This window comes from Lepisosteus oculatus, chromosome 12, assembly GCF_040954835.1.
Source record: "Lepisosteus oculatus isolate fLepOcu1 chromosome 12, fLepOcu1.hap2, whole genome shotgun sequence".
NCBI classification, from domain to species: Eukaryota; Metazoa; Chordata; class Actinopteri; order Semionotiformes; family Lepisosteidae; genus Lepisosteus; species Lepisosteus oculatus.
The window spans coordinates 16,664,191-16,691,245 of NC_090707.1; the positions used below are offsets into that span (position 1 = coordinate 16,664,191).

A 27,055-nucleotide genomic window follows, 5' to 3' on the forward strand; every position below is an offset into this window, starting at 1 on the left:
TCACCTTAATATGTAATCTGAATTATAAACTCCACAGGCCTGTATATGAAAGAAAATAAGGAAGGAAGTAGACATATTCTTCAGATTTTCTCATCTGGATTTTAATTGACTGGAATTTTAGAGTTACCATCTTCTCTCAGAGACACTAAAACAGTTTACGTGCTACTGTAATTTTCTAGCTGGGCCTCATGTAATTTTATTTTAGTGATTGTTGTAAACTGTTGACTTCAGCTTCTGGAATGGCTTTTGATCTCACATTTGCTATCAGAGAAAGTGGAATAGTGAAGGAAGTTGTACTCTAATATATAGCTATAACTCTGACATGAGTGAAATGTTGTTAATTTGTTACTTCATTTATGACCTTCTCATCTCAAGAAACGTTATCTTAGTGGCAGCCCTCTTTCAAGCTTTAATTGTGAAAGAGATACTGTTTGTGCTGCCGATTCAGTAGCTCACTTTAAAAACATGCTCTCCTTACTCAAAACTGTGACAGCATTGCTATATTGTACAGTACACTGCAAGTATGAAAAACCCTCAATAGAAATCTCATTTACAGCCATTACATTTTAGTACCATTTCTACCTATGTCTTGCACTTGTGTTAATAAGTCTCTAGCATCTGCTGGTCTGCCTCTCAAGCAAATTTCCTGTACAGTGATGTCTCCAGTAAGAGGACATTTTAATTAGGTTTCATGGTACAGCTGTTACAGGCATCTGGCATTCACTCACTGAAAGGTATACTGGCCCCATTTTGTGCAGGACCTTTTCATTTTTATTTAAATGACAATAACTTATTTTCTGGATAGAATCCCCTTTTGCCTGTTTATATGTATTAAGTATTTAAAGTTTCATCCCAATGGCAATATTCCATGCTTTCCTGAAAGTTTCCACTTTCAGCTCTTGGCAAGCCAATTGCATCATCTAAGGCAATTTCCTTTAGAGTTGTTTTCTCAGCTTCAACAGCATCCTTCCTATTAGTGTGACTTCACGATTCTTCACTATAGATAACGCCTTGATTGCAGACTGTTGAGAGTCAACAGGCATAGGCTACCCCTATAAATATAAATAATATAAGTAAAATTTTAAGACTTTAAAAAGCCATATGGGCAATAATAATCATCACTTCAGGTAGTAGATATTTTCCCCTTTCACCACCTCCTACCACAATCCTGACATGGCTGTATGATAATCTTAAAAACAACAGCACGAAACGTTGCTCAAATAAACCATGTAGAGAAAAGCTGAAAGGCTGGAACCGTGGAAAGAATTAGTAATATCTTTATGTACATTTGTTTCTTTTTTTGTGCTGTCAACAAATACTGTAAATTTGTTCTTCCAACTTTATGTACTACTGTTTGCTGAACTCTCCTGGTAACTATGGTTAAGTGGAGTACCTACAGTAGTTCAGAAATGTAAATCATATACTTTTATTGTGTGGTATATATGGTACAGCGATATTCACAGATGTATGCTGAATAAAGGCAAAAAGGAAGGAACTATGGTGCTCCAGGCTGACAGTTTACCTTTATACAGTATACTATAAAGCACTCTCTTCCATACTAAACTAAGAATGCTGTTTTTCCAAGAAAAAAATATTATGTTTACATCTTTTACCACAAATGTCTGATGTGGACTGTGCATAAAATTTCGAATATTTATTTCCCCCTAAAAAGAATGGGGTCCCTCATAGTTAAGGACGGTATGTTATTGGCATTGAGTTAAGGGCGTTTCAAACCAAAATCGGGAATCCATAATCTAAACATCTGTTGAAAACCAGTGAGAAGAATGTGCTTAATATTCTGATTACAGAATGTACAGGGTAAAGTCGCTGGGGTGTAGTTCTGAGAACTGTGCGGCTAACATATGAGTCACTACCAAGTGTCCTCCTTAGACAGCTGAGCTATTTAGAAAAGGCCTCTTGGTGCTCCCAGTGACAAGGACCTTTGCCACTTGCTTCTTCTGACAACATAGCTGTCAGGCGGCCAGCATCCACAAGTGAGCCACCACTGTAAACAACATAAAATAAATCCTGTGTTCCTCACCCTGTCTTGCACTTTCCTGGGAGGGTGGTTACACTATTTAATCGGGATTCCCTCGGCAAACCCTAGGGTGTATCTCAGCACTGACAGTCTCGTATACTCCTTGGACACTTCCCCAGAGGGTGGCTGGGCTTCACAGTTTCTCCCTCCTACGGATCTGCAGCACTTGAAGCTGCTGTGTCTTTTGCTCACAGTTTGGAAAGCTGGAGATCTCACTATGCTCTGTGCCCCCGCAACACTGATGCAAATACTGTCGGAAAGGGCTAGTCTCCATCTCTAAGTGCTGCCTGAATCAAATTACTTTTTATTGTTTAAAAGTGCTTGTCATTGGAACAAGGAAAAGAAAAAAAGGTAAGAAATGAAAGCTGCTTCAACATTCTCTCACCACTGCTTTTGTATAAATTTGTTTATGTGAGGGCCCAGTTGTTGATCTTGATGAACCGTTTGACATCTCCACCAATAAAGTCACATGCATATCTAATACTGTATACTGTGTTTATTGTAAGTTAATTTCGTAATGTATTTCTCATACCTACTATTCAAGATTGACACACACGATTGTCTAAGTATTTTAGCATTTGTCTTGAAAGGAAAGGCATTAAAGAGAGCTTATGTTTTCATTCTTATGAATTTCAATTCAAAATACATGTTTTTCTTTTGTTTGTGTATTAGCATGGAAAATAATTAATTTGTATGCTCATTTTGAATAATATAAAACCCCACCACTGTCTTTATTTCCGGTATGATCTGCTCATTTACAGTATGTTAGCTATTTTATCTAATTGGGAATCTACTCTTAATCCACAAACCATAATCCAGTTGTAAGATACCTCATGGTAACAACACTTTTCTTGCTTAGCAGATCCCCAGGATTTAGCACTGTTAATACTTGGGGTGCTTGCATAAGTCATCACCTGTGATTCTAAGTACTTGGCTCCGACACTAATTTACTTCAGCACCTCAGCAGGATCTGTTTCAAGATGGGAAACCTAGACTACGTTGTTACAGTATGTGACACTACTTAGAATCACAGTAATACTGAGAAACAATTCTCTCTCCCTTTTACCACTTTATTTTGGAAATGATGGCAATAATTCACCAATAAGCAATTATTTTTTTACAATTGCTTAGCATTAGCATTCACATCTCAATTGGACAATATCTAAAATAAACAATACAGGATTTTATTCCCTCATCCTTTGACGCTTAAATATAGGTGGAAAACAAGTTTCGAAACAAGAGCTACAGTAAACCGGTTTCCAGGGAAACAGCTCTGAAGCACCCATATGACTGAATTGAATGCAGATGGTTTATGAGTAAACCCTCGAAAATCAACAAACCTAAAAGCCTTCTGGTTTCAGTTTGCACGGTCCAGATACGAAAATCAACACAGAAAGGCACCATTAGCGCAGCGCAGCACATTTCCTGGATTAACATTTAATTATCCGAACTCAAGTTTTTAATATATTAGCCCATAAATAGTTACTACTCCGGCAATGACCCTCTTTCACTCATGAATGATTAAAAAGTCGGTTTTTAGCAACTATGATGCTCTGTAGATGTTTGCGCTGATGCCATGCGGCAAAACGCTTGATTCACCTGCCAACCGTTAACGTTTACTAATCAAGCTAATCGTGTGTAAACCATGATTTCACAAACAGGAGGGAGTAAGGAAAAGCCCACGAATAAGTGAGGGTGTTGAAGACCGTCTCACTCAGCTACGCCGGTTGGTTCCATGATATCGCCAAAGATGGTAGCGGCGCACACGTCTTCTCATTCTTCTGCATCTGCAGAATGGGTTGTCTGTCTAGATAAAAGGTGAGTTGAACGAAATTTCTTCGTAAATAATTTCTGTGCTGTTATTTTGATAGGCTTTTCAGACGTGTATCGGACGCATTGTAAGCCAGGACGTGTACCTTTAAGCCTTTCTATCATTGTGTGTACAGTACAGTATGTTTTTTTTTGCAGTTCGTTATTTTCCGCCGCTAATGTGCATTTGTTCTGTATGTATATGTTATTTTTTATTCGGCAATTTTACTTTAGAATTATTTAGCAAAACTGGCTGCACAAGACTTTAAATTAGGATATATGTTAGTACAATTAGAAATTTGAAGGGATGATGAATTTGATTTCTTCAAGAGCGGGTTATGCCTACACAGTAATCGCATTCATACGTTTTAAAAGAAAGGATTTGTACGTTCAATGAAATATGTGTCTGCTGAATACGATAACGGAAACCCTGTTATTCAAATACAGAGTGTTGATGGTAAATGTCACCTGGTGCAGCGATGATGCCTCATTATTTTTTGGCGCATACAGTATACACATGTAGTGTACTGGACTGGAGAATGTCATTTTGATCTTTTGTGCTTTTGATTTAATAAAACATTCTGGAAATATGAACTACAAATAAGGACTTCTAAATTATATCTTTTTAAAATAACCTTTAACGTAACTCGGTGTTGATGCCCTTTTGTCTCACTTCCAGTTATTTTGAAAGTATGATCGTGCTGCGGAGCGATTCACTGAAAGCCATAGAGACGATGAACAAAATTGCTTGCCAAATTTCAAAATATTCTGCAGGTTTAAACGAAAGGAACACGACTTCTTTTGAATATGTTTGCTGTTTTATTGTGCAGATATGTTAAATTAATATAAAACCGAAAGTACGTTTTGATAGGTGATACGTGCATGATAATATCTGAATTTAGTCTGTATTGTTCTCTCATATGTTTTTAATGCCATGTTATTTATATAAACAAGACACGTAAAAATCCTCTGATGACTTCGGTTGCGCTAGAGATATTAGTCTCGCTTCACCGCATGTGGTCTTAGCGTATTTCAAGGATGCACCATGCGGAGATCTCATGCCGGTTTCTGTGCATGTGTGTAAAAGGAGACCACTCAGTCAATTCATGTTGTATTTATGACCAAGAGAGGCCTTCAAAGGGTGACCTTTTATTGGGCTCAGAAACACATGCAAGCGTAGGATTAACAAAATAATCACAAGCTGTTTTGCTAATTAGCTGTTCAGACTGACATGTTCATGTTCTTTGTGAATTCTGCGGTGTTTTTAAATTAGTTTTGTTTCTCAGTTAACATTACTATTTTCAGCTGACATCAGAAATCAAATATGGCTGATGCAATTATCATATAATTTTAATTAGGAGTTTTCTAACTTGATTTGAAAGAATTGTAATAATGGATAACATTTCACAAAGATGTGTATTTCCAAGGCAACAGCGTTACCACCTCATAGCCTAATCTAATCAGGTCGTAGAACTTAAGCAAGGTTGGGCTGGTCAGTCTTGTGATTGGACACCTCTAACAGAAAACAGTTGCTAATGAAAGTAGTGCAGATGGACCAGTACGCCATATATCACCCATCATCTTCTGAAACAAAGGTGAATAAGTATCGACATCTATTGGCTGAAAAATTACGGACAATGTTGAAATCATAATGTCCATATGTGAATTCTTGTAGAATGTTACTCAAAGCACAAGTGCCAGTTATTATTTAAACAACTTATTAAGAACATATGAAATAATACACGCGTAATGAAAAACAAACATGGCACCGTGGTGCAGTACTTGGCCTTGCTACCTTGCTGCTCTGGTGCCCTGGGTTCAATTCCTGGGGTGCTGTCTGTGAGAAGTTTGTATGTTCTTCCTGTGTTCATGCATGTCTCTGGTTTCCACCTGCAGTCCAAAGACGTACTGTCACGCCCTGTACACCTAGAGGACGCCCTACTTCTGTCCAGTTCCTAGTTCCCTGTGATTATTCATGTCTTTCTGGTGTGTCTTGTTGTGTAGCCTATTTACTTCCTGTGTCGTCTCTGCTCCTGGCTCAGCATTGAGGGGACGGATGTCGTGAGACCTGCCTAGCACCAGGTCGCTCCTGTCCGTGGCCTGAGGGCCTAGGTTTCTACCCTGACATTGTCCGACCCCCTGACCATGGGATAATCCCCGTGTTGCCCCTTTTTCCGCTAAACATAGGGTCTCTACTGCTCTCTTTGTCATTCCACGGCATGCCCCTCCGACATCCGTGGCAGTACTGGTAGGTTAATTGGCTCTGGTGTGAGTGTGTGTGTGTGTGTCTGTCTGCCCTGCGATGGACTGGCATCCTGTCTAGGGTGTGTCCTTGCTTCCTGGGAAGCTCCCCTGCGACCCTAAATTAGATAAAGCGGTTAGAAAACAGATGGTTAGAAAACAGATTTTACTGCAACCAATTTGCTTTATCTTTGTAAACAGAGCAAAAGTGTGGCATCAAGGTACACTGTCCTTGTGTGGCTTATTGTTCTTGTATTGCTTTAAAAATTACAGTGATTTATATTGAAAACATGATAAGAAATAGTAATTCTATGAGATTTAACAGTGAAGAGGTATTCCTTTTGTGGACATCATTACCATCCTTCATACTGGTTGACTTCAGTCGCATGGCCCATTGGATTGAATGGGCTGTAGATTTACATGACCAAGGCCAACGATGATCATATGGTCAAAGACCACTGTAGCTGACAGATGACACAAATTATCTATTAGAAGCTGGTCCAGTGCCATTCTGAGACATGCAGGTTAAGACATTCAATTCTGAAAAATGATTGCACAGTGTTTAACAAGACCACAGGTGTAAGCCGTCCACATTGCTGCCTTTTCAGAATAGAACGACTTTGCTTTTATTGTGGTACTGCAGGAGTTAGCCTGTTCCATCTGAAACTGAATGTAATGCATCTTGTTAATCATTAACCTTACGGGCTCTGGTTGTAAAAGTCTCCCTTGAGAAAGGTGACTATTCAAACAGACATTAGGTGAGGGTAAAAGCATAGTTTCTTTCTGCTACAGAATAACCGTTGCCTGCTTGGCTAGGTTACTCTCACATACTGGAACAGTCATGCCCTGTAGGACAGGCAGTTTCTTGCCACTGAAAAGTTTTGCCTGAATGTAAAAAAAAAGACGTCTTCTGGAGAATTGTGCTCTTCTACAATAACTGAAAGCTGTGGCCTGGAGTTTATTTCTTTTAGAACACATAGACAACCCACTGGGCACTTGAGTGCCATGTGTGGAAAAGGGCTTTCAGTGTCTTCTTAGAAGTGAATTAAAAATAAAGCCTTACAGAGTGAAAGGGTTCGGCATTATGGCTGATAGCCAGCAGGTGTAAATGGTGCAGAGATGTGGCTGCCATTTCATGTTGAGGATAAAAAAAACAAGATGACAAGGTAGTACCACCTTTTTCTTATTTATGTTGGCAGTATAAAATGTAGCAAGTTCTTTTTTTTATTTTGGTTGTATAACAAAATGAATTTTTATATGTTGTGAATGTCTTAATTTAACTTAACCATAGATTTATCTTCTGCTGGTGATGCACGGTATGTGAAAAAATGACAGCATTATTGGTTTGGTGGACAGAATACTGTAAACTGGATTCTGGAAGGCAGAAGCACAGCTTCCCAAATCAGCATCAAATCTCTGCATGGCAGCCGCTCCAAGTAATCTGATACAAAATGGATAATCCTGAAAAATGCAGGCTAGAATCTTTTAAATGACTCTTTGGATTTTTGTTCTCTTTTCCATATGACCTCCCGTTCTGCAGGCATTTTTCAATCTTGGTCTTTTTACGTATGCAGTGGTGGACAATGTTTGCTGTCTTCATTTGTAGTTTGTGCATCTACATGCAAAGTGCTGCAGTGTTCTGGACACACTAAGTCACGGTGCATGCAGGCTAATATGACAGCTGAGTTGTAGCTACAGGCTGACTCTTGACACTGATGCTGATGTGAGCTGAGTAATTCCTTGCCCAGTTCATTTTCATTTTTTGAAAAGATAAAGAATTTAAATACACATGGTAGAAGAACATTTGTACTTAGCCCCGAGTACAGTCGTACCCAATTCTAAGCTGAGCAAATGTGGAAATTAACTTGAGGAATCTGTGTTTTTTCTCCCTCTGTTTGTTTCACACGCTTGTTACAGTATACTGTACAATATGTCGTAGAATGTGGAAACTAAAAACTAAGACCAGGCAGAAGATGTGACAAACAGCCTGTTAATGTTCATATCTAAGCCAGTGGTATTCTAGACAGACCCTCTATATCCTATTGAAGCCTTCCACAAGTATTTGTGTGCTCTCAAACCAATTCAGCCTGTCTGGAGTCTCAGATGGAACATACAGTACAGCATATTTTGTTCAGGGATGCCATCTGTTCAATTAGTTACCTTAAGCAACACCAACAATTCAATAGTAAAGCACTGGCTGCCTCTAGATCAACAGTTGTTGTGAAAGTGATAGAAGCTGGGGCAAGTAATTGTAAGACTCTTTTTTCACAATTTTTCATCTCTTGAATCCAGTTAAGAACACCATTCATGAAAGGTTTGATCTCCATTTAACAAGATGCAAGAAGTTATTGAATAAAAACATTATTAGGAGATCTGTGGATTTGAAAGCTGAAGCATAAAACCTCTTGTAACTTTAATAAAGATGTCACAACTACAGTATATGGAGCTGACAAATCATTTGAAACTGAGCAAAGAACAAAGTCAATTTCATATTGTTGATGCGAACTAGGTTAATTATTCATGTTATGATTGTTGTGATCAATTGCATGATAGTATCTGTTTAATCTGTTTTTTTTATTATGTTTTTCCCTGCTACTTACTATTTTATGTTCCTGGTGAGCTCTGTGACTGTCTTTGTGGGCATGGTTTCTTTCCTAACCAACATAGTTGTGTTTGTAAAGTGCAGCCCATTAATGTTTAATAATAAGAACTACAGGATATTCCATCATCAAATCAAAAAGGTAAGATTGATGGCCTGAGGCCTTCAGAAAGCAAATCATTACCCTTTAAAATATTTATAATCCTTTGGCCTCATGGTATTTCTACAGCAGTATAATGGGAATTTCAGATAGATAATACAATAAAACTCTGCTGCATAGCCAGAATTCATTGTGCTGTCCTTTCAGAATAAGGGAATACATTCTCGAAGCACATACGCCCAAAGCTTTTGTTTCTCATCTTTTTAGACAAATTGAGCTGGGAGTGGTGGTCAGTGCTCTGGAAGGTTGTGGATTCAAGTGACAGCTGGCATGGGCGCAGATGTGAGCTGCTTTGAAGAAAAATGTCAGCCACATAAATGAATTTGATTTCTTGGTTAGGTATCCTAAAATTCTTAAACCTCAAAATAAAAGACAGCAAAGAATTGAGGGCTGCCAGTTCCCAGTGTAAGAGGACTTGGTGGAGCTGAGCGTGTCACAGAAGGTGATGTCACCTCCATGAAACTTACATGTAGGCAGTGTAGAGCTCTACTGAGTCTGAGCCTGTGAGTGATCGAGATTGAAACCTGGCTGAGGCAGAACACAACTGCATTCATCACACCAGCAAGGTATCCCTGTATTAAACTCACCAGTGACAAAAGTTAAGTGGCATGGTGGTACAGTGGTTGGCATTGTTCTTCCAGCCCGGGCCCCTGGGCTCAGTTCTAGAGCTTCGGTGCTACAGTATCTTATGGAGTTTGTGTGTTTTACATCTATTTGCATGGGCTTTCTAAAAGCACGATATTAATTAATCTATAGTTAAGTTAAATTAAGACATTCATAACATATAAAAATTCATTTTGTTATACAACCAAAAAAAGAACTTGCTACATTTTATACTGCCAACATAAATACAAATTTCAAAGGTTGCTCTGGTTTCGTCCTAAGTCGAAAAACATTCTGGCAGGTTAATTGGTTCCTGGGAAAGGTGGCACTGGTGTGAGAGTGTTTGTGTTTGTACTGTATGTGCCCTGCGATGGACTGGCCTCCCATCCAGTTGGTACCCTATCTTGTGCCCATTGCCTGCTGGGATACTTGTAATATTTTCAACATGCGTAGAAAGAAGTGCACTAAACACAGAGTATTTTTTCTTACAGTAAGTACCTTACTTAGTAAATGTACTTAAATTACTAGTAAAGTGCAAACTAACACAGAGTGTCATTCTTCTGTGAGTTTTAGTGCCTCCAAGTTCTTAATTGGTCTCTTTTTTAAATGTGATATATGTTTCAGCCAGTATTAGTTTAGATTTCAAAAGAAACAGAAGTCCTGTTTCTGGCAGTGCAGGTACTGACAATACAGTGATGTGTTTAAAGGGCATTGAAGTATTCTGGTATTGTAAGGCAGTAGATGCTGGCAAAACCTGTCAGATTGGTCATTATTACTGCAGCTAACAAGTCATTTGACACATCATTTGCATCTTCTTATCTAATGTGGGAAGCAATTAAAAAGGCAAACAAAATGTTAGGGTTGTTATGTTAACATTGTTTTAGGTATGAGTAAGACCTCATTTAAAATGTGTACATTTTTTAGTCATCACATTATAGAAAAGATATTGCTTCTCTGGAATTCGTCCAGGGGAACTGCAATGCTATTTTTATATTTTGGGGTTAGAAGGTATCAGCATTGATGGGTGTACAGTATTTCAGAGCACAATAAAACTACTATGTACTCAGTAACTTGTAAAACCTCCAATTTACAGAAAATAGATGACATTTCCAGGTAATTTACAGAGATTCAGAATGAGGCAACAGTACTTTCATTGTTGTGAATGGCCCTATTGCACTGTAAATAAGCAGGCTTGTGAATCCATTTCTTTTAATCCGATAGATACAGTATATTGCTCTCGAATTTGAGCCATTTTGTCAAAAAATACTACTTACTTTTCAACTCTGCATGCAGATAATGTAAGAACATTTATGCATTGAAATATCTGTACTTATTCAATCGTACACCTCATTACATTAGTCATTACAGTGACTAGTGAGCAGGAAGGGCCGCATCATGTCACAATTCGTGCAAGCTCTCGCTTTCACCTGTGGCAAGACCAGCGGTTTGCAACAACATGGTGACTGTACAGTGCTTTCGCAAAGTTAATGATTTTGTGCTTAATTTGAATTTAATTTTCAATGCTGTCAATGAATTTATTTAATAACGAGTCTGAGCAATTAGGACTGCAGTTCTCCTTGAAGTCTTGAACAGAGAAGAGTATAAGGGGACCTGATAAAAGTACTCAAAGTGCTCAAAAAAAGTGATAAAGTGAAAAACAAGAACAGTGAAACACAAACCAGAACAAATGGAACCTTCTGTACATACAATAGAAGCGCATTCGAAACTAAGAACAGGAGATCTTTACCTAAAGGGTGGTGGGAGACTGAAACAAGCTGCTAGCAAGTCGTTTACATATACATGTAGTTGGAGCTGTGTACCCACATGTACCCTAGCTTTTCCCAAGAAATGGCTGGATTTAAGTACAAACAATCAATTGGACATAAATGGTCTAAAAGGCCTCCTCTCCTTTTTAACCTGTTTTATGTTCTTAAGTTCTAGCAGACGGCTGTGTTTTTGTGACTTTCTTGCCACTCCTACCTGTTTTCTATGCGCAGTTACACATCTTGTTTTTTGTTGGCTCTCATGACAGAATTGCAAAATTCTTCCTCTGCCTACTTATAACGCCAGTAATACTGTATTACCAAGACTACAATGTCACTGAATGGCTTGGTTGTGAAAGGAGCAAAAAAGAACTAATGAGCCCTGTTTTCGTTCCCTTAGGCCATCAGAGCGGTCCGGGGAAGATGTTGACATCATTTTTGCTCGTCTGAAAGATGTGAAGGCTTTCGAAAAGTTTCACCCCAACTTACTTCAGCAAATCTGTCTTTGCGGATTTTACGAAAATCTGGAGAAAGGGATCACTTGTAAGTAATACTTGCCAGTAAATATTTCCCAAACACATCAGGGAAACTATGTTAGCAGACATGGATTGAAATGCAGTTGCAGATTTAGCAATTGAGAATGACTGGGTAGAATAAACATTTTGACATTTTGCTGCAGACAAAAATGAACACGTACAGTATAATGGTTTGTTTAGGTTGTTAGTTAGATATGAGTCACTTGAATATTGGTCTGTGTCTAATAAAAAAAGAATTGAGATGAACAAAAGGGACATCGGGAAATTTGTTTTATACTGTCAAGCACCTTTGATGCTCCAAACTTAACAGACGATTCTGAGAAATACTGAAGGACAGTCGTCTATTCTTACAGTACTGTCTTTCTCGAAAATCTGAAAATCTGAAATAGTTATTTTTATAGCTCTGTCATATTTAACTAAAAATACATGCATACATAGCACAAAGTTATGACCAACTCAATGCCAATGGTTAACCTGTCAGTGGCTTACAGTACTTGTATATCAAGATTCCCTAAAATATTCTTTTTCAGTGTATCGTCAGGGAGATATTGGCACCAGCTGGTACGCAGTTCTGTCAGGCTCGCTTGATGTCAAAGTGTCAGAGACTGCCAACCACCAGGTAATGAACCCAAAGGATCATGCAGTACTGGAAATAAAATAACAGCCGTGACTTTCGGTGTTTGTTTGCAGAGATTAGATGAAATCTAGGTGTTTTTTAAAATCGAATCGTGTGGATGTCCATCCAGACTCTCATTTTGTGAAAAGAGAATCCAAAAGTAAAATATGTTTATTAAAGAACATGAAAAAATGCCTTAAGAATGACTAAGTACTGTAGTGTAGACAGCAACTGAAAGAGTGATTTCTCACCCTCGTAAGTGAACAGCAGGGAATCGCACGAAAAACAGACATTTTACTTATTGTTGAAGTACAGCAGCTTACATGTTTACTTGATTGAATTTGTATTCCACTGAAAACTGTTGACTGAGCTACTGTCACTGATACAAGAGCATTATTGTGGCATCTGAAATAAGTGTAGTGCTGATAGCATCTATTACATTATTCCCTACTGCTGTATTGATTAATCTTCACTAAGTGCATTATCTTTGTGGATACAGTGTCCAGCAATTGAGAAAAAAATCTTTTAAAAGTGTGCTGCCTAGTTACCTTATGTTCTTGATGAATGAAGCGACATTGAGTCTTAAAGATCTATAATAATATCCCCTTTGCCTTAAGATGGGCTTTTTACTGCATACCATGAATGCAATAAAGACTTCCAAATTGGCAAAAATAACAACGACACAAGTAATGCAAGTGAACGGGCTACTCTTCCATTTTCTATGAATTTCTCTCAGAAATAGGATTCAGAAGGGGTAATGGATGGTATAGTCTAGTCCCATGAAACTGAAAATGTACTGTATGTCTTAATGGGGGATAGTACTGTAATTGTCTTCATTCATTCCTCTTTAGATCCATAAATAAAATGGACTTTAGAATGTTATGTAATAATTGCTAAAATTATAGTTATACACCACCAATAATTCCAAGCCTTAGCACATTATACTTGCCTAAATATGATTTTTTATCCAGAAAGGCGAATGAAGGCAGGTACAGTACACTATATCTTAAAACCACCCTGTTTCTGTACTATTGTTAATGTCTTTTATTGTCTTGGAGCTATTGTTTGATATTGCCAGAAGCCCAGACAGGGAGCATGCAATTTGTTCCTTGCTGGTTCTCTGCTTTGTCCTTGAGTGAAATCACTATCAGGACACTGCCCAGCATGTGCACTCTATTGGGTTAACAGTGCAATAGAGACAGACGGTGGTCACTGTTGACTATGTACAATACTGTAAAATCCTGTATCCTACAAGGGACAGATAAATAGGGGGGAAAGAAGAGGAAGATCTTAGACTGGCCAAGTCGATCTCCAAATTTCAATCCAATTGAGCATTAATTTTTTATCTGAAGAAATAACACAACTCACAACGTCCCAGAATTAGCCAGCAGCCATATCACCCTGTAGCTCACAACTGGCAACCCACTGAAGCTAAGCAGGCGTGAGCCTGGTCAGTACCTGGATGGGGAGACATCCTGGGTAAAACTAAGGTTGGTGCTGGAAGAGGTGTTAGTGGGGCCAGCAGGGGGCGCTCACCCTGTGGTCCAGGTGGGTCCTAAAGCCCCAGTATAGTGACGGGAACAGGGACACTATACTGTAAATAAGCGCTGTCCTTCAGATGAGACGTAAAACCGAGGTCCTGACTCTCTGTGGTCATTAAAAATCCCAGGGTGTTTCTCGAAAAAATCAACCCCGGTGTCCTGGCCAAATTTCCCATTAGCCCTTACCAATCATAGCCTCCTTATAATCCCCATCTATGAATTGGCTACATTACTTTGTTCTCCTCCACCTCCCCCCCACCCCCAACTCCGACGGCAGGCGGTTGGAGTATTTCTCAGTCGCTGTTAATGGTTAACGTCAGCTCAAAGATTTGGTTCAAACCACCAAATGGAGACTGGTGTGCCGACAAGCGCACCCTGCTGATAAACAGGATAAACGCTAGGAAAGAGACTGAACAAAAGAAGTGGCTGCGACAAAACATTTCAGATTATTACAAATAGGTTATAGACTTCATGCAGTTATAACATCAATAGGATATGCAGCCAAATACTGACCTATGGCTGAAGTTTACTCTGAAGTGACTGTGTCATGGGGCAGCACAGTGGCACAGGGGTTAGCATTGCTATCTTGCAGCCCCAGGCCTGGGTTCAGTTCTGGATCGTAGCGACTATCTGTATGGAGTTTGCATGTTCTCCCAATGTCTGCGTGGGTTATCTTCGGGTGCTCTGGTTTCCTCCCACAGTCCAGCCAACATGCTGGTAGGTCAATTGGCTTCTGGTGCGAGTGGTGTTGATTCTAACTTTCTGGTGTGAGTGTGTGTGTTTGTGTAGCTGCCCTGTGATGGACAGGGGCTTACTTTGTTGTGCTCCACAATACTTTTGGAGGGCACTGCACTGTTAATGTCTCTTTCACTCGCTGCACATACAGTATGAATTCCATACACTGAAGACACTGCATATGTATAACGCATAAGAAAATGTCTGATTTGTGGTATATTTATTGTTGAAAACATATCCAGAATTTGTTACCATCATTTTGGATAAAAAAATAATAATTAGTAAAGTGCAAAAATCACAGTTAACAAATAAAAAACTTGTTAAGGCTTGGCCATATTACAGAAGCAAGTCTAATTAAAAAAAAACTAAAACTAAATTTGGACATTTTTTTTCTAGTTCCCGTCAGGTGATTTGCTGTCGAAGGGGCACAGGTTTATCTCAGTCTCGTGAAATGGTCAGTTTCCTGTTGATAATTAGCAGGTCAATGTGTGACGCACTTTGATTCTTAGGGCCGAATGCCGTCTCTACATCCTAGTGAGTGAATCAACAAAGAATTGAGCTCGTGCCATACTGTATATGGAGACAAAATCTTAATGGTGACCTTAGATTTCAGGTATTGAGGACATAGGCCCATTCAGCTTCAGCCTCTTTTGTGTTTGCGATTCTTCCCTAACCTTGGGGACTTCAAAAGCGATTTGGTGTCATTATCTAAGGCACACTTGTTCTTCTTTTGATGCTAACTGATTTGAATTATTGTAGTGGCTCTTGTACCTGCAGGTTTGAATCTAAAGTGTGAATATAATGTGCAGTGTTTTTATATTGTCTGCCCCCCCCCGGGCACTGTTTTCAACAGATTTTATTTTTCAAGAGGTTCTTGTGGATGAATATTTTTAAATGAATAAATACATTTGAATTAATTCAGCTCCTTTTAATCCCCTCAGTAGGCAAGAGCAGCTTCTAAGGTGGGAGATGAACGAAGCTGTTGTCTTCTCTCTGTTTAAAGGATGCTGTCACTATTTGTACACTGGGGATCGGAACAGCGTTTGGCGAATCCATTCTGGATAACACCCCTCGTCACGCCACCATTGTTACCAGGGAGTACAGCGAACTGCTGCGCATTGAGCAGAGGGAGTTCAAATCTCTCTGGGAGGTAAGGCATCCTGGTGTGGCTGGTGTGTCTTTTGTTGTCTCTGGATGAAATGTTCTTATTTCAGCTGCCCCTGAAACTGCAGCTGTAGCAGGAGGCTTGCTTGATTTCAGGGCTGGTTCTTCAGGTGACTCAAGACGTCCAGCTAAGTTATTCAGTGGCACAAATTTCCTTCATGTTGATTCATCAATCATGTCTAAACTAAAACTCAATCAACTTATCTCAGTGCTTAAAGTAAAAAAAACAAGGTTCATGAAATAAAACTGTCCTGCTAAATTGAAACATTAGTTGATATGTTCCTTTTATATTTAAATATAACCTTCAGTATATAACACATAGTATAGTATTGGATAATTGGATACGTCTGGCGAAGTAGCTGTACAGTATGTGGATTGTACTTCTTCACAGCTTCTAAACTGGTTTAGTTGTCCACTAATAATTAGTCCTAAAACCCTTTTCATCCCTTTGCTTACATTCAAATCTAAAATCAAAATCTGTTCAGTCAGTTTTGGTTTGGATTTTATTTGAAATGCACCAAGGTTCAGTAGTAAAAAAACAATAGCACAGTATGACGTGGAGTGACACTTTTTGTCTAAAAGTGATGTTTCGTGCTATTGTTGTTTATGAATTTATTGAATAAGGCTTTAAAGTTCTGTTTATAACTGTAGTTGAAGTCTGCAGTCTGGGAAGTGTTGATGAACATTTGAGGTTTTCTCTACACAGTGTTTCTAGTTTGAGTTAGTATGAGGATATTTGTATATTTACTGCTTAATGTTTGTCATATGTCAATTGATATATGACACAAAAAAGGAAATGTTAACTTTCTATACTGAATCTACAAATGCAGCACGTTTCTTTTTTTGGAATACTGGAAGGTACAGGATGTTCCACCTTCTGCGTTTTCATGTTGTAGTCTGCTGTGAATTCCTATTTTTATCACTAGAGGGCAGTGTTTCTTGCTCTACAACACGAACATTAAATATTACTCAGGTGAGTTGAAAGTTAACCCTGAAAAAATGTATTTAAGAGGCATATATTTTGCTTGTCTCCTTCATTTTCATTCACTTTGTGCTTTTTTTGTATACCTTATCTGACCTTGATTCTGATGATTCTGTGATTGGAACACATGACATTCAATATGGTTGAACAGGACCATTCGCTAGTGTCTTTAGCACTCTTTATGCACTAGCCTGACATTTATTTTCTTGAATGCAATTTTATAATAAAATTCTGGAGTCTGGTTACCCTTTGTGATGTTAGGAAACAAAATATTTTCAGACATGTTTTATCACCAGCATACGTAGGTGATACTGTAAACGATTTATGTAATCATATTAGACCCAGACTGTTCTCAGTGTTAGTGTGAATACTATATAGGAAATATCTGTGACTTTATTTAAATGTATGGGAGCTTTGTAAAATAAGACAAGTTTCAAAGACGTATGACAAACACCAGCTTGTTTTAGGTCTTTTTATGTCAGGGTTCCATACAACAAACTTCAGCAATGGAATTTGCCATGCTGAAGTGCCTCACAATTATGAAGGATAAACTGTAAGTATTGTATTGGTTTACTTAATGTTTCCTGGGTTTTTAATAGTACCCCTAAGGCTGTAATAAGCATCATGGCTTGTGCTTAGTTTATTGTGTAAAATGAGCTTGGATCAAGATAAGCTTGATCCACATATATATGAATGTTAAGTGAGTGCAGGCACAATACATGACAAGATTGCAGCTTGCCACTAGTTTTTGATGTTTGCTTTGATCCACAGCTTCTTTAACATTGCACACAACAGGCACCTTGATGGGTGAATTAGATGAGGTTGTTTACAGATGGCAGGGCCCTCGGAATTCAGAGCTCGTCCTAAGATCCCAAAGTCAGACCGCAGAGGGCACTGAGGTATAGTCTATCTAGTAATTTTGTGAATGTTAAAGCTAAGAAATCAGCAGTGCAGTAAATTGTGCACTGGAAGCAGGAGAGGAGGGATGTCGCTGTAATTATTTTGCCTGGCAGATGGGAGTTCTTTGAAGTGAGTACCAGTGTAGGAGGGAGGGGCTTTGATCTGCAGTAAGGCTACAGATAATGTTCCTCCTGCTCATATCCTTTCTGCTGCCCTACTGTCCCCACTCGGGCAGGAAGGGAGTAAAACTGCTTGGGAGGTGACACTTTGTCCGGACGCTCCTTTCTTCGTGGAGAAACTGTTCAGATTTCCTGAAAAGCTCGCCAATACCAGTTTCCCCTGGGGTGCCTAAAAAAAGTAATGGATTGTGTTGGCTTTCCTGAAAGCGAAGAGGGTTGACACATCTCTGGACTCTCTGCTCAATGTGGATGCTGTTACAGAGTATAACAAGGCAAGAGGAGCTGGTTTGAGAGGAAGAGCCTGGTAAGCTTGCTGTGAGATTCTCTCCCCTCTCCAATCTCCTTTCATTACAGCCGTTGAAGGAAGAGCAAGCCTGCCTCGTGTTTCACCAGCTGGTTTTTCTGTAGCCTGCAGTGATGAGTGCTTTTGGTATCGAGTTGCATTTTAGGCTTTAGAAAAGGGTAAGGAGGTGTTTGAATGAGAAAAGAAAGTTGCTGCCTTAAGCATGTGACTTTGGGATAATCAAATTAAACAGTTAAAAAGTGTCAAATATGAGTGATAGTGGGCTTTAGATTGTGAAGAACTCTTTCCTAATGCTGCTTTGAATGAGGTACTGTACTTTGCAGTTTCATGTTCAAGAGGGATCCTTACTGATTTTTTAAAAATTTGGGTTAACGCCTCTGCAATTTACTTTAAATTAGTGTGCTTTAGTAAAACAAAATCCTTGAAAACTTGAGTGCTGACTCAGCTGGAAAATATAACACAGGGATGTTATTAAGACTGGTCAAAAGGTCTGCCCTATGGTCCTTAGAGTCTGGTTGTGAATTAGATTTTTTATTTTGTTTTGAAGTGGGTAATAAGTTTATCTGCATCCAAGTGGGTAATTACAAGGTATTAGCGTAGTTAGATGTGAGATTAAAACATGTAGTTTAATGTTTTTAACCATCCAAATTTGTGAGGTCTCATTGTAGTATACCCCACATTGTAAATAATGAGTAATAAATACTGTTTATCCTGTTTGTTTTTCAAGATATTTTATTCTATAATTGCTGCATTGTCAGGGAAAATGAGCCCCTTGAAATGTCCAGAGATGCTTAGAGAAGTACTGTATTTGTATTGGCATATATAAATCAGTGATTTTCTAAAAATGTTGTTCACTCATAACGTGGAGTTGAAACTGGAGCAGGCTCACTGGAATTTTGCTACTGAGACATATTGTCTCCACTAACAAAAATCTGTATTTTAGACACTTTTAGATCAGCTCCTGTGGTCTGATCAGCTTAGAAACCGATATCTCAGTCATTTTACCATATAATGTTTATTTTCTCTGCCATTCAAAATATCACTTTTTTCCCACTGATGACTGCAACAGGAATAAATAAAAATGTAAATTCTACGTGTTTTCTAAATGTATCATCATATTATGGCTAGGCTCAAAAAACTATTTTGTCTTCTGACTTTTGTAACCTTTAGTTACAAAAGTGTGGAGCAGGGGTTAGGACTTTGGATTTGTTACTGAAGGTTTGTGGGCTCAAATTCTAAGTTGGTGCTGCTGTTGTAACCATACTTCGAGAGTGACAACATAATTTAACTTCATGCTTGAACTGTTTCTACATGAATAAAATTGACACTTAAGTGGGTGCCACTATTATAGCCCTACTTCAAGAGTGTTTTGGTGAAATTTCCAGATGTATAAATACACTGGGAATTTGCTTTGGATGAATCAAATGAATTAGCTTGATTGGATATGTAAAAAGCAAAGAAATTACAGAGTTTTTGTTTATCGAATCATGTTTTCCTTGCAGCTCCTGGTTAGTGTTTATTGCTGCCGTGTGCCTATGTGGCTCATTTGAAGATTACAGTGTGTGGCTGTGCAGACCTGCCATGATTATTCGAGTGTCTTTTGGTCCAGGGTTTATCTCTTTAAACCAATATGCCTGAAAGCCTTGGGTGGGGGTCTTGTTACTTCTGCTAATTTAATTAGTATTCTCAAATTTGTGCACCTGTTTTTTGTTTGATAATTCACTAATGTAACACATGTGGTGTATAAAATGCTTCTTGTGAGTGGCTCAATTTGTACTCTAATGCTGGGTTTCACAAAATGTCAAGAGATCTTAAAAGCTAAAAGTATGTGCAGTATTAATACAGTACAGCTTCTAGAAATGACCGTCAACCTTCCTACTTGCATTTGGTTGTAAATACTGTAGTAAATACTTAATCAGTCAAGGGTAGGCAAGGGTTGTCAATTGTAAAGGGTTAAAAAGTGTGATGTGCTTCTATATACTCACATACAGTTTTACTACACCATTGCTAATTAAGTAGCACTTTTTCTTTATTATTAAATCACCATTGGAATTTTTAAAACCCTGTTTCTGTCAGCACAGATCTCCCTTTGGGATACTTAGCCTTGCTTTATAGAAGTGGAAAGAATATTGATATATCAGTACAGGCATGGTTACTTTTGCTTTTCATTTCCTCTTTAGGCGTTCCTCATTCCTTGTGTAACCCACTTAGAACGACTACTTACTCTACCTTCTTACCTGTCTTGTCTGTGTAAATACTCCCTATGATGAAGATCCTTTTTTTTATCCCATCATTTGACTTTTAAGTTCTAAATTTAATCTAGTAAATTTACAGAAAGTGTCACAACTGTTAACTGAATTGCAGCCAACATCACTGATTCAAAGCTATACCTTGCAGATAATGGGAATAGGCACTCTAGCACGTATTGTTGATATCTGTCTCTATTTTGCCTCCATCACTTCACAGCTTATAAATGTTATTGCAGTGACATTCAGTACTCAGCAACCAGTAAAATAATTAATGTCAATTGATGTGCTCAGTATTTAGTCAATACAAATTAAAGTCATTGCTGGTAAATAATTGGAACATCAGTCAGTATTAAATGAACTCCTGCAAAACTTTTTTTTCAGTATTTAAACCACGTTCTGCTGATTGACTCTGTAATTCACACATCTGAACTCTTGTAGTAATTTTATGGATGGCAGAAGCAGTGCCCGCAGGAAACAAAAAATCAATGTAACCATGTTTTTTTTTTGTATCCTGCAGGGGATCAGTTGAAATGACTTTGAAATTGTGTTTAGAGCGTAACTGAACTGAATGCTTCAACTGTTTCTACATTAATATAATTAACAAAAACATGTAATGTGACTTCAAACTATATTTTTAAAGCCAGTAAAATTCAAAAGATGTAAACAAGCATGTGAATGTACAGTGTAATGTAATCTAAATGGGAATCTACCATCTACATCCAGTTACAAAAATATGAATGTGGAAGCAATTGCATCTTGAAATATGTATTTGAAAATATAGATAAATCTTTATGAGACCTACAAGTAGGAATAAAATCTTCATGCTACAGTTTGTCTGCACGGGAAGTGTTAAATGTCGATTAAATTGGAGGATCTTCATGTAATTGAAGCAGTGTGTCTGTCTGGTGGGTTGGGCCAGTTTTTGGACAAGTCCTATAAACTTCATATGTGTCACGTACATGAGCATTTCTCACATTTAAACATTGTGAACTGCTCAGGAAGCAAGTATAAATAATACTGTTTTAGTCAATGGGAGTGTTGTCAAAATGCACAGGATTGATGCTGTATACTGTATACAGTACAGGAGGTACGTTTCATCTAAAAATGTCAGTTTAAATTCGGTGTGTTCATTTTCATGTGTATACTTTTGGCATATCAGTTTGAAGATTTGTTCACATGATCATTCTCCAAAAATGTTGAATTCAAAATACAGTAGGTACAGAATTTGGAGAATTGCTGGTCAGCTGGCCTTGTTTTAGAAGAGGCTGTTGTGTACGTTTTCTCTTGTTCTGTATCTTATTCTCCATTACGGTCAAACCACATGAAGAATGCAGCAATCCGTACAGTTTGACAAATAACAGCCCATTGTTAATTGTGCTCGTTCTCTTCTATCTTCAGGATGCACCATGGAGAATTCCTCACTGACAGATCTATCACATCTACATTAGTGTACCTTAAAGTAATTGCTTTCTTTTACGGACCTACTAACTCATCAAAGCTGTTTTTTATGTTTAATCCCCCTACCAAAGTTATTGCATACCCCAGATAGATGTCAGATAATAGATACTTTAAATGGTGTAATGTACAGTACAAAAGAAGACATTTTAGTAATGGGCAATTTACATCATAAATTTGCAAGAGCAATTTGTCTATGTGAATACAGCTGAAGAGAAAATACTTTATACAAAGACTAAGATGTTGCATTCATGCTACATTTTGGTTCCTGTTGGTTTGGGATGTTTTATAATACAGCTAAAAAATAATAGATGAATTCCATAATTTTAGTTAACAGTAAGTGCACCCATTGCACAAACTGGATGGATTGACCATTGATTTGCTGAAGCACAAACAGCAAAAGTGCAGTTTTTAAAGTGTGCCCTAATTCATACCCATTTGTATTTTTTCAGTAAAAAATATATAGTATTATGATTTATATCAACATAATATATTTTAGTGGTGCTGCTTTATATAACATCAGTGTCGGTACACTGTATAGCTCTTCCCCAATTCAGCATTTTGTGTTACGAATTTAGGTAAAACAGCTAGCTGTTTATAGAAGTCAAGATGCAGACCTAGAATCTCTGTGACAGACATCTACTTTACATGCATGCAGCTCATTCATTTAGATCTCAAGCCCTCCAGCATGTGACTGTCTAGATGTGTAATTGTTCACACTGAGGGATTTAGAACTATTTTGGTCAAAATCGTACTATATAAAAAATAAGCTTCTATTTTTATAGTTTTTATTTTCAAGGCTATACTGTCTCAGGCAAATGATCAACATACATTTTTCATGTAGGTGAGAATGTAGGAAACATAGTCTTTTTGGATGACAGTGGACAGGCATCTGATTGTATGGTGGGCAAAGGCATTACAGAGAACAGTTCCTTCTGTTTTACAAACTCGTATAGGCTGTTTTTTTCACGTGTCAGAAGCGTATGCTGACTCACAGCTTTGTGAAGTCAGTTATCAGAACTGTCCGAGATCGCTGTAATGAGGAAAGCTTGTGAAAGATCTCTGCTGAGTTGCAACCTGTAAAAGGCAAGTGCAATAGAAATTGCAACAAATGTCTTTAATTTGCAATGCATTAATTACATGAATGTTGTCCCTTTTCAAAATTTTCAAATTCTTTGTTTCTTATAGTTTAAAGCGCAGAATCAGTGCTGTATATAGACTTTCCCCTGTTTGCAGTGGCGCAGTGATAAACATTGCTGCCTTGCAGTGCCTGGGTTCAATTCCACACCTGGGGTGCGATCTGTGTGGAGTTTGTATGTTCTCCCTGCGTTTGTGTAGATGCTCTGGTTTCCTTCCACATTCCTACACATACTCTCAGGTTAATTCATTCTGTAAATTGGCCCTGGTGTTCGTGTCTGTGTCTGTGTGTGCCCTGCAGTGGACTGGCATCCTAACCAGGCTGTATCCTGCCTTGCGCCCGTTGCTTGTCAGGTTGGGCTCTGGCTCCCCTGTGATCCTGTACTACATACTGTATAGTGGTTTAGAAAATGGTTGGATGGACATCAATAATAATAATAATAATAATAATAATAATAATAATAATAATAATAATAACCACCACCAATGTGTAGCATCCACCTGGATGATGCGACAGCAGCCATAGTGCGCCAGAACGCTAATAGTGATTATGGACTGATTACAGTGCAGTAATATCTTTATTTGTAACATGATGACTAACATTTTAAACAATAATCATAAAGAGGTCATATTAGTGCTTTATATCTGTATAATTATCCACATAAAATCCTTCATTTTCTTTTTCTCATTGACCTCAGCTTAGATCATTGAGTGAGGGAACAGTCAAGAGGCAGGCTGATAAGCCTTTTGTGAAAAAAACTGCTTGAGCTAACATACTTATTTTTTTCTAGGCCATTTATCAATTATTTAGAGAACAAAAACAATGTCAGGACTAATTTGAAATCAACACATTTTCTGTTTGTTTTAGCTCTTTGCTTTGTGGCTGTTTAACAACTATTCTTTTGCTCCAAGATCAAACATATAACTGCAGTGTATGTGAACATGAAATGCACAGCGCTGAAATGTTAAGCACAATAACAGGATTTTCAGTGAATCATCCCGAATCCTGATCAAAGAAGGAGGAATATGGCAATGAGAATGCCTTCAAAGATGCACTGGATGAATCTGTCCTTTCAGGGGAAACTGAGAGCTGGATTTGAGGATATTAACATACCTAAACTCATTAAAGTGTGAAAATCCATTATTCACTGAGTGCACTTGATAGTCAAAGTGTGTTTTTCAAGAACCGTGCATTCTCAAATCCATTTTTAGCTGGAAAAAGTAAAGTAATGAGGAAAACAATCCTCAGGGTTTAAAAGCAGCAAGTCTGCTCACTGTGAGTAGAGCAGTGGACTCATTTAGTTTCATGTTGTGCCTTTTTCTCTCTGGATTTCCTAAAACAGATGTTGTTTTTCATCAGAAACTTTTCACATATGAATATTTAAAATATACACTGTTAATATGTGCGATTATAGGTCCTTTGGATATGGCCTGATTGGAAATTATTGGAGTAATAAATTACTACTGTAGCTACCGAATGAATGAGATGGGCCAGTTTACCTCCTCTCACTTGTAACTTCCTAATATTTGCAGCTATGTAAAAAATGCGATTATTGTGCTCGACCCAGTATTCAGCAAGTATCAACTCCTCAAATCTGACTGCACTTCGAAGATATTTAAAACCAAACACTTTAGTGATCTTTCCTTTTCATGATTTCCTTCTAAAATAATGTAAGCAAATGGAGTTTTCCTTTTAAAGAAAAAAAACCCAAAAGATAAAAAAGCCCCTTGTATTCATGTAAACATCTCTGTAAAACTGAATTGAAAAGTAAACTAATGGATATGTTACTGATTGGATGATTTTTTATATTTCTGTTTTGCTCCTTTTTTGTCATCCTGTTTTCTTGTATACTATACATAGCAAGAAGGAACAAATAAAGGTTTATTACAGCTGATAAGAGAAAAGAAGAAACACAGCCTTTTGGCTGTGGAACCTTCTTCAAGTGTGAAGAAGGCTAAAGAAAGTTCAACAGCTGAAAGGTTGTGTTTCTTCTCTTCTCTTTTTCAGCTGGAATAAACCTTTACTTGTTCTTTTGCAGCCTATGCATGCATGACCTTTTACATATCATGAATCTTCATATTGAATCCTGCCCAAGTTGGCCTTAAAATGAAAATCAAAACCCTGAACTTTGGCCTTAAAGTCTCCATCTTGGTAGAGTCGGGTGGGGAGTGACATCACGTGCTGCCCTTGAGCGAAGCAAACATTCAGAAGAGCCAGACGGTTTTTACTGTAAGCAGGAAAACTGATTAACAGGAAGTAGCACCGACAGAGAAAGGCCCCAAGGAAACTGGCCAGTCTTGTCCAGACTGAACTCCAGTCGTCTTCCGAGAAAGCAAGATATACAGTATACAGTGCATATACATGATAATTAAAGATAACAATATTATTTATGACTTGTTTTTTGTTTTTGTTTAACCATTTAGCCTTGTGGACTAAAATATTATTGTGTTAAATGTAAGGTGGATTGTAATTTGAACAAGATTACGCTCAGTTTGCTTTTGATGCACTGTGCATATACAGTAGGTACTTAATCCATTGTCTATACATTAAAAGAGGTCAGAATTTACATCATTTTTTCAATAATAAATAGTTCTCTGAAAATTGGCCCTGGCGTCAGTGTGTTTGTGTCTGTTCGTCTGCCCTGTGATGGACTGTTGTCTAGTCCGAGGTGGATCCTGCCTTGTACCTGTTGTTTGCCAGGATAGACACCGGCTCCCCAGTGACACTGTATTGGAAGAAGCAGTGAGAAAATAGATGGATGGATTAGGTCTTAATGAACTTGTCACCAAGAAGTCTGCTGTGAGTAGGTTTGGAAATGAACTACAGTATGTGTTTTGTTGGCAATGTAGAACTTTCGTATAAATGCTATTTCTTTTTGTTAACAGCTAAAGAAGATGGAAGTTATACCATACAAAATATTTGTGAAAACTATCCTGACAAATATAATTTATGTCCAGAGTATAAGCTCTGGTGGAGGTAGCACAGTGGTCCAGGTGTTAGCATTGCTGACTCGCAGTAGTGGGGCCGGGGTTCAATTCTGGACCTGGGGTGCTATCTGTGTGAAGCCTGTGTTTGTGTGGTGCCCTGGTTTCCTCCCACAGTCCAAAAACAAACTGGTAGCTGGATGGATGAGCTCTGGACTACTTTGAAGAGACGTGACATATAATTTCTTTTGAAAACAGTCTATTGTCAGTTGCTTGCTTTGTCTTATCTGCCAGGCAGCTAAAATGACTCCTAGGGAAACCTAGAGTACAGCATTTTGCGGCTTCCACAAACAAAATAGAACTAGGCTGAGAGCAAGGCTGTAAGATAATAAGGTTGTCATTTCAAAAATAAAACTTGCTAATAAATGGACCATTTTATTGTCACAGATATTGAGGGTTATTATAAAGGTGTGTTCTCCTTGGTAAATGTAAATATAGCAATGAGATTTCCAAATTTATATTAGAATATTAGATAATTAAAATAATTTTAAAAGTAGACATGAAGAGTTTTTCTACATAATAATTTGGCCTTTGTTTTAAATCAAGAGGTCTCGTGTGTTGTGGTTTTATGTGTTTTTAGGTTATTTGCTGCAACAGAAGTCAAATGTCTTCAGGATATGTTTATTTCTCTGAAAGAGTGCTTCTGCTGGAACTCTACAAATGCAGAACAGTGGTAAAAACCTTACAAAGCAGAGCATTCAAATCTAGATATACTAGTCTGCTCTACACGAAACAACACACAACTTGCAAATCACCATACAATATTTGTTTCTATAGCCTACTACTACAAAAAGGGAATTCATTAAATCATAACACGATGGATTAAAGTAGTAGAATGATTTGCAAATTAGATACATATTCCAATGACACAGACACTTGTAAAGCACATTTGTAAAGCACATTTGACAGCAGAAGTTAGTGGATTTTGTTTTTTGTAAGTGGCACAAAACATATACAGTATACAGTACGTATATATATACATGGAAAGATTTTACATAATTGTTGTGATTCTTTTACTACACATGCAAAATGATTTTCAGTTGTTTTGATTTTCAAAAA

The 27,055-nt window shown here is 37.9% G+C and overlaps 1 protein-coding gene across 4 annotated transcripts in view; it reads left to right on the forward strand.

The window, feature by feature from the left end:
• The first annotated feature begins 3,404 nt into the window (after positions 1-3,404).
• Positions 3,405-27,055, forward strand: part of rapgef4a (Rap guanine nucleotide exchange factor 4a) — a 68,614-nt gene continuing 44,963 nt past the window's right edge. Inside the window, exons 1-4 of one of the 4 annotated variants that reach the window (XM_006636589.3) lie at positions 3,405-3,856; positions 11,614-11,756; positions 12,280-12,368; positions 15,645-15,791. In XM_006636589.3, coding sequence (XP_006636652.2) covers positions 3,774-3,856; positions 11,614-11,756; positions 12,280-12,368; positions 15,645-15,791 — 462 coding nt within the window. In that variant the 5' untranslated portion in view covers positions 3,405-3,773. Of the gene's footprint in view, positions 3,857-11,613; positions 11,757-12,279; positions 12,369-15,644; positions 15,792-17,845; positions 18,171-27,055 lie in introns of those variants that run through there. The other 3 variants (XM_015359068.2, XM_015359064.2, XM_015359067.2) reach the window with 3 other exon arrangements.